Source organism: Heteronotia binoei, chromosome 15 (genome assembly GCF_032191835.1).
Source record: "Heteronotia binoei isolate CCM8104 ecotype False Entrance Well chromosome 15, APGP_CSIRO_Hbin_v1, whole genome shotgun sequence".
Lineage (NCBI taxonomy): Eukaryota > Metazoa > Chordata > Lepidosauria > Squamata > Gekkonidae > Heteronotia > Heteronotia binoei.
Window position 1 is genome coordinate 40353935 of NC_083237.1, and position 8653 is coordinate 40362587.

The 8653-nt window shown below is 43.1% G+C and overlaps 1 protein-coding gene across 1 annotated transcript; it reads right to left on the bottom strand.

The window, feature by feature from the left end:
* Positions 1-6838: 6838 nt before the first annotated feature.
* Positions 6839-7777, bottom strand: LOC132583528 (olfactory receptor 226-like). Its single transcript, XM_060255157.1, has one exon. It carries the CDS (start codon positions 7775-7777, stop codon positions 6839-6841), a length of 939 nt encoding a protein of 312 aa, XP_060111140.1.
* Positions 7778-8653: the final 876 nt, after the last annotated feature.

Genomic DNA, 8653 nt, shown 5'->3' on the forward strand with positions numbered 1-8653 from the left:
TCTTCTTCTTCTTCTTCTTCTTCACAGAGATGGCCAAATTGCCAGCCCTGAGGCACTTATCTTCAAAGGAAAGTATCTTTGGTTCGTTTGTAGGGAAAGGAATGTTCACATCTACTGTTAGTAACATTCTGATACCTCTACTTTGATATGCAGCAAGCTTTCTCATGGTTAGTATCAATGCTAAGAAAATGGAGTCAGTGATGCTAAGCATTTACTGTAGTTATATTCCAGTGTCTGACAGGAACACCAATTCATCAAGGAAGACACAAGACTAGAGATGTAAAATTTCTGGAAATTTTGAAGCTCGGAAAAAAACCCAGTTTTTTTCCATTTTTTTTTAAAAAAACAGAAATTTTCTGAAAATTTGAAAAAAAAAAGCTACATTAGCACTTATTTTTTTTCTTTTCCAGATGAAAAGTCATTCTGTTACTTTAGGAACATAAAATATGACAATTTTACTTGGTGTGAAATTATCGCAGCTAGCATATTAACAATATAGTGCATCCAAACAATTACTACAAACAGAATTTACTTTTAAAATAATATTTATTTGCAATTATAACAAATGGAGCAACAATCTCCTGAACTGTTTACTAGTTTATGTGGAACAGAAAAAAAAACCTCCACAAAACAATTTTTAAAAATCCAGAAGTAACAATTATTCATATTTCCTCTCCACTATTAAATAAAAATTAAAATCTCATTCTCATAGAGAGGGGAAGTGTATAGAAGGGAGTGTAGGACTGAGTTTCAATGAATGGCCATCACCTAGAACTTGCTTGTCCGCAGTGCACAGACATTAGAATTATCTGATACCATACATATTTTTTTAGAAATGATTTGGAAAACATATGAACACCTTGTCTTAAAATATTTTATTCATCATGTTAAAATAAAACATTCCATAATCAATTTCTTTTCTTTTTTTTCCATTTTTCCAATTTTTCGAGGAAAAAACAAAACAAAAAAGGCTTCAGGAAAAAAAAAACTGGTTATTTCCCAAATGTTTCAATTTTTTTCCGGGCCCTCACATCTCTATACAAGACACAATGCTATAACAAAAATATGTAAAAAATATAAAATGGAAGGGATGGAAACTCTCTTGAAAATTGACTGATGAAGTGGCATTTCCTAGAGAAGTAAAGACAGAAAGTTTAACAGTATTTGAGGCTGTTAATTAGAAGCAAGATTTTTTTTAAAGGTGGGAAAGTATCAAAAGCGAAGAAACAAAGGATTCTCAAGCTACACTTCATTGGAATGGAATAGTAGAAGCTTTGTAAAAGAAACCAGAGTGACATTAAAATGTGGATTTTAAAACATGAGTAAGTAGACATTTATTGAGCCAAAATAGAAATTTAAAAAAATAGGAAAGAATCATATGGCAGTTTATTGAGTATTAGGGAACATAAATAAATTCTAACATGTTATAATATTGAGATTCTTTCAGAGTGTCTACTATATAACCAATTTTGATGTCTGATTAGATACATGATATTTCAATATTGCTTATCTAAAAATGTCAGGGGTGTAAAAGTGGTGATCATATTGAAAAGACTATTGTCTGAAATATTTACAAAATCTATTATCTGGGAACCGTCTTCTCTCACTGTATTTACTGCAAAATGCTCACCACACACAAAAGAGAAACACACTTTCTTTCGCAGGGGTCAATTTAAAAATTCTACCTACATTTGGAGTAAATAATTTTTATATTCTGGGAACAGAGTATCATAATATTCCAGTCATATATTCTGAAAATTATGGTTGCCCATCACATAATTGCCAATCACATAACTGGTTGCCAATCAGGGGGCAGGAAGGGAAAAAAATAATGGAACCAGTGGTATAGTAAGTTGGGTACAATGAGAACAGGAACTAAGTAAATAATCCATAATTATCTGTGCTATAAACCTTTCGTGATACAAAGATTGCAGTTTACTTACCTAGGTGATGAAACCATAAAAGATCGCTCATTTTCAAAACTTGACTCAGAAGGAGAAAGGTGACAAAGTATGGACAGAAAAACAAAGACAAAAAGAGAGAAATTATATATGCCACAGATGGAGAATAACATCTTTACTTGGGATGAGGATTGTTGTTGAAGTTGTATGGGTGTATGGTTGAACAGCAGAAATGGATATATATGGCTATGCATCACATCCTTGCTTTCAAAGAGATGTTAATTACACAAGGGTAGGAATGTTTTTTCATGAACTTTTCTTGGCCTCTACTTCTTTTCTCCCACTTCTTTTGGCTTACATCCACTGAATCAAGTTTCTACTACAACCAGAACTTGTACTGAAAATTATTCTGCAATCTTAGCCAACTATATATTTAAATGAATAGGAATTGTTCCCCTACTGCTCTCAATAGGGGAACAATTCATATTGCGGAGGGACAGCGGCTCAGTGGTAGAGCATCTGCTTGGGAAGCAGAAGGTCCCAGGTTCAATCCCTGGCCTCTCCAAAAAAGGGTCCAGGCAAATAGGTGTGGAAAAACCTCAGCTTGAGACCCTAGAGAGCTGCTGCCAGTCTAAGACTACTGACTTTGAGGGACCAAAGGTCTGATTCAGTATAAGGCAGCTTCATATGTTCATATGTTCAATATATGTGTTTACTGCTAATTCATATAGAAAGAAGGGGGATCAATGTGACATACACACCCATAGCAAACAAAATGAGCAACAACCAGAAGCAAGGAGTCTCAAACTGGGAATCCTGTCCACCAGATCCACAGCATAATCCTGTGCAGATTTACTTCAGTCTAAATCAATTTAAATCAATTTATTTGGACTGGACTACCTTTGGATAAGATTGCACAGCCCCTGTGTTGGCTCACCCAAAGGGATATGATGCCTACCACATTTTGCACTCCATAATACAGATCAGGAGTGGCCAAACTGTGGCTCAGAAGCCACGTGTGGCTCTTTCATACATATTGTGAGGCTCTCAAAGCCCCTACTGCCCTGTCGGCCAGCTTGGAGAAGGTATTTCTCTCTTTAATAAGCGACTAGGAGAATGCATTTAAAGTTAAAGTTGCTTTGTTTCCACCTCCACCTTCCTCCCCTCCCCCATCTATTTCCTTCCTTCCTGCCTGCCTTCCTTCCTGCCTTGCCGCTCACAAACATCTGGCATTCATATCTTGTGGCTCTCAAACATCTGACATTTATTCTTTGTGGCTCTCATGTTAAGCAAATTTGGCCACAAGTGGTCAGAAAAAAGTGTCCTAGTGCATTTACTCAGCAATTATTTAATGAGGTTTCACTTGGCCATGTAACCCTACTTTGACCAGTCTCAGCTTGAACCATTTGTCTACTAAATAAAGACCACATTTTTCTTACGCTGACCTGCAAGTCACAGCAGTCCATTAGTATATCTTCTCTATTTCAGGCTAGCTTCACTTCATACATCTCTTATAATGACAAACCTTGTATCTACCTGACTCAGACACAGCTGTGCTCTGTAGGATAGCCAGCTCTGACAACATCTAAGTGCCCCATGAACATATAAGCCTATTATCATGTGTCCACACTATTTTGTGAGTCAGAAATGTAGTCTGTACAATCGTTAAAAATGCTTCTGTGGCTGCTGAAAAAGGTCAAGTGAGGTCATGACTTCTCAAAAAGCCCAGTTCTCACTGAAGTTGTTAACTCACATCTGTAACAACTTTAGGGTTACCAACCACCAGGTGGGACCTGGATAGGGTTGCCAAGTCCAATTCAAGAAATATCTGGGGACTTTGGGGGTGGAGCCAGGAGACATTGGAGGTGGAGCAAGGAGCAAGGGTGTGACAAACATAATTGAACTCCAAGGGAGTTCTGGCCATCACATTTAAAAGGACCACACACCTTTTTAAATGCCTTCCTTCCATAGGAAATAATGAAGGATAGAGGCACCTTCTTTGGGGGCTTATAGAATTGGACCCCCTGCTCCAATATTTTTGAAACTTGGGGGGTATTTTGGGGAGAGGCACTGGGTGCTATACTGAAAATTTGGTGCCTCTACCTCAAAAAATAGCCCTCTCAGAGCCCCAGATACCCACGGATCAATTCTCCATTATTTCCTATGGGAAGGTCTCCATAGGGAATAATACAGTTCCTGCAGACGTTTCCTTCCCCTCCCCTCTCTTTCTGATGACCCTGAAGTGGGGGGAGGGCCTCCAAGCCGGGGGATCCCCTGCCCCCACCTGGGGATTGGCAACCCTAGACCTGGAGATCTCCTAGAATTACAACTGATCTCCAGTTTCTTTGAAGAAAAATGGAGGGTTTGGAGTGCAGAGAAATATATAGGCCTCAATCCAAGCTACCGAGCCACACCGAAATAGAAAGTATTTTCATGAATTAAATGTAGAACTCACACCAGAACCTGTTTTTTCATTCCACATTCACAAGAACACCAGTGTTAACTGTTCCTACCCTTATCCACTGTTATCCTGCAGGCCAGTTGCAAAGCCTGGGTGAGTATGTCAAGAGCAGAAACCTTCAGGGGAACTGGGACATCTCTAGATTTCTTGTGAATTGCCCCTCTCTGAATTCCTTATTGCATCCTTGTATCTCTAGGTGGAACTGTTTTAAAAATGGACAAGCAAACAATAGAACCAAAAGCTTAATTTCTAAGAAGAGAGATCAGTTCCTAGGTCTAGACTTGTTGCACCTTATTAACATGATTCCCTTCCTCCTGAATCCCTCCATCCTGATTCTAGTGGAGAAGTGACATTGAGGTGCTTCTAGCTCCAGGTGTATAAGGTTAAATCTTAACCCAGGCACACAGCATGCGTTAGGGTTGCCAATTCGCAGTTGGGGGCAGGGGATCCATGTAGGCTTCCCACCCCCCCCACTCTGGCGGGGGACCCCCGAATTTGCAGCCTCTTCCCCCACTCTCCAAAAATCCAGAAGCGGGAGGGGAACGGTGCTTCCCCCTCACAGTGCCCGGCCGCCGCCACAGCAACACCAGCACCACCACCACCAGCGCCGCCGGCCTGGGCACAGGCAGCAGCCACTGCCCGCCCCTGCCACCCACTGCCGCCATCGCCGCTGCTGCAGCCCGAGCTACAGGCTGCCTGAGGAGGGCGGCAGAGGGTCTCCTCTCCCTCCGTCCCACCAGGCCCCGGCGAAGGAAGAGGCCGGCCACCGCCGGCCGAGGCCCACCAGCCCCAACCCACAGCGGCGGGAGCAGTGCGGAGCCTCGTCCCCCCCCCTTCCCACACTTGGAAGCCCACCACCGAGCGGCCAGGTGGGAGGAGGCGGCGGCGCCGATGCGCAAGGAGAGGAGAGGAGAAGAGAAGCGAAGCAAAGTGGAAAGGGGAGAGGAGGGGGCGCTGGCCAGACGCCTGCCTGGACTGCCTGGCCTTTGTTTCCTGGCGCCTCCAGGAGCCTCTCCTCTCTCAGCAGTGCAGCCTCCTCTGACCTTCCCTCTCCCTTGGAGGGTGCCGGGGAGGGAGGGAGCAGGGAAGGCCCCCACCAGAGATCTGGAGGGGGACTGGGGGGAACATGGAGTCCTGCAGTGGCGCCTCTCTGCTTCCTCTTTTTCCCGGGCTGGAAGAAGAATTTGGCTTGTTCACCTTTGCAGCAGCAGGAGAACAGGTGAGCTCAGGAATTCTTCAAATCGGTTTGTGGGAAGAGGCGAGGGGACATTTGCACGGGAGTGGAAGAGGAAGAGGTGGCCGGAGGAAGCATCCAGAGAGACCCTCCCTCTCCCCGGACTTTTTGGATGGGCATGTGAGTAAAGTAGCTGCAGAGTGTGGAGTCTTCATAGGAAACCATCCCAATTGCTTAGCTGCATAAAGGCTAAGAGATACTATAAACTAGCAATCCAGGGTCTAGGATAAAAAGCAAGCGTTTATTCGAGCAAATTGTGATTTTAGCGCTTGCTAGGGTTGTCAATCCCCAGGTGCATCAGAAGTATAATAATCTTCTCCCAGGATTTGCTGCCCATAACCCAAAAGTAGAACAAAGCTGAAACTTTTCTTTGAGGGTGAGCTTGGTTCAGTTTTACTGTCGTTGGACAATTGAGGTGTTCTTTCCTGCTGAGGGTTGTGCCTCTCTCCAACAACTTGTGAAATGAGAATAACTGGATATCCCCCATCAGCATTCCCCCTTTTCTTTGCTGTTCACACATTTATTAATAATAAATCACTTGAGTTTAGACTCAAACAAAGTTAGACCTAGCACTTCAGAAGACAGGATAAGATGAACTGCTCAAGGTAACTAAGATCACCCACTTTCAAACAAAAACTAAATATGAGGTTATATGTTATCGAAGGCTTTCACAGTGTACATTAGTTGTTGTTTTCTAGGCTGTAATAAATATGAGGTTACTAAGAAATATCAAATAGGAGAGAAGAGGAACAAAAACAGGTAAGACTAAGCTACAACAGTAAACAATCCCTTCATAGAGCAACTATTTATTTATTTTATTTTATTTATATCCCACCCTCCCCACCGAAGGCGGGCTTAGAGCAGCTCACAGGTTAGGGTCAAAAAATGACCAAACAACTGGAAGTCCTAAATGAGTACAAACTATAGGTGTCCTGTGTCATCAGCTCTTTATTTTTTCAAGATGTATTTTTTCAAGGTTATGTAGAGAGAGGCTGCATTTATTTTATGCAAAAGACTATGAGAGAGGTAGATGTGCACAGTTATCCTGCCCCATCCACAGATTACTTGTTCCACTTTTGTACACTTAGTTAGCACTGTGAATTTGTGAAAGAACACTGCTTTCACTTTTGAGGTATTTCATCAGTATAGCGATTTTTGAAGCAGATTCTCACATGCAGAGACATTTTTTTCTTTTAATACACCACCATTGCATTAAATCATTTATTGATAAGCCTTTAACCCTTAGTGCTCAGAAGAGAGTCTATGAGCTGCCTTTTTGAGAGCCTCCTTGAACTCCTGGTTCCTTAAGCAGTAGATGATGGGATTCAGCAGTGGTGTTAAGACTGTGTAGACAACAGACACTAGCTTGTTGCAATCAAATGCTGTGAGGGCCTTTGGCCGGGCATAAATGAATAGGGAGGCAGCATAGAAAATGGTGACTACTAGAAGGTGTGAGGTACAGGTGGAAAAAGCTTTTTGCTTCCCTTTGGCTGAAGGGATGCGAAGAATTGTGGATATGATGCAGAAGTAGGATGCAATTGTCACAGAGAGTGGAGCAAGGAGGATGAGCAAGGCCAGCAAGAAGTCAATAAGTTCGGCCAATGACATGTCAGTGCAGGCCAAGTTGAGAAGTGGGGAGACATCGCAGAAGAAGTGGTTGACAGTGTTGGGTCCACAGTAGCTCAAGCGGGAGATGAAGAAGACTTTCCCCATAGCTATGAAAAAACCACTCAGCCATGAACCAGCTGCCAAGCGGATACAGAGCTCTTGACTCATTATAGCTGGATAACGCAGTGGGTTACATATAGCAACATAGCGGTCATAGGCCATAACGGCTAGGAGTACACATTCTGTACATGCGAGACCCAGGAAGAAGTAGAGCTGGGCCATGCAACCAGGGAAAGAAATAGCCTTCTTCTCTGACACAAACCCTATAAGCATCTTAGGAACAGTGACAGAGACATACCAGATCTCCAGAAAAGAAAGATTACTCAGGAAAAGGTACATAGGTTTATGAAGGCTGACATTCACCCGGATTAGTGTTATTATTACCACATTTTCTATAACTGTCAATGCATACACAATCATGAAGATGGTAAATAGTGTTAACTGTAGTCGAAGGCTTCCAGGGAAACCTATTAGGATAAATACAGTTACTTGTGTCTTGTTTGTCCATTGCATCCTGGATTATATTGTTGTAGAGCTGGAAAAAAAAATTCAGAATAAAGCTCTATGTCATGCTTTCTTGCACATGAATTCTTTACAGTCATATTACATCAAGCACAGAATAATATTTGAAGTAGTTATATTGATAACTTTTCACACTGGTCGTTTTCGCACTAGCGTTTACTCCGGGGTGGCATCCCATTTACCTCCGGATCTTTTCCTGGATTTCGCACATGTTGCTCCGCGGCTGCGGTTTGCTCCGGGGCTTCAGGGGTTTCACCCCGGAGTATCTTGATCCACATGCTTCCGGAGTTTCCGAAAACCTGCGGATCCACACCGGATCCACTCCGCGGAGTTTGCTGTGGGAAATCCATCCACCCCGCATCGACTGCTTTGTGGGCGGCACCCTCTGCCTTTCTGTCCTCCCACTCCATCCACATCCTTGGCCAATCATCAGCCGTTCACGGCATTCCCAAAAGTGCCCGCACGGCCATTTTTTTTAAAAAAACTTCATATTTCTTGCGTAATAGCGATATTTTGAAATAAACAAATAATAATAATAAAAAACCTGGAATAGCCTCAATTGCCACTTCACTGTTCCTGTAGTTTTATGCTGTTCCTGTAGTTTTACAGGGTCGCGCAGCTCGAGGCGGACCCTGGCCCCCTGCTCGCTCGCCTGGGCTCCGCTGCCGCTCCTGCTGCACAGCTCCTAATCGCTAATCGCTGGCTTACAGCACACACTGCCTCTCTCTACTCCTCTGCCTTGAAATTTTATACCTCCCTCCCATGACGACTCTGAGACCGGGACGGGGAAAGGGGGAGCCAAAGAGGGTTCTCCAAGCCCAACCTTCGCATGTGTTCAACAGACGCGTCTTGTGGAAAGGCTGGGAG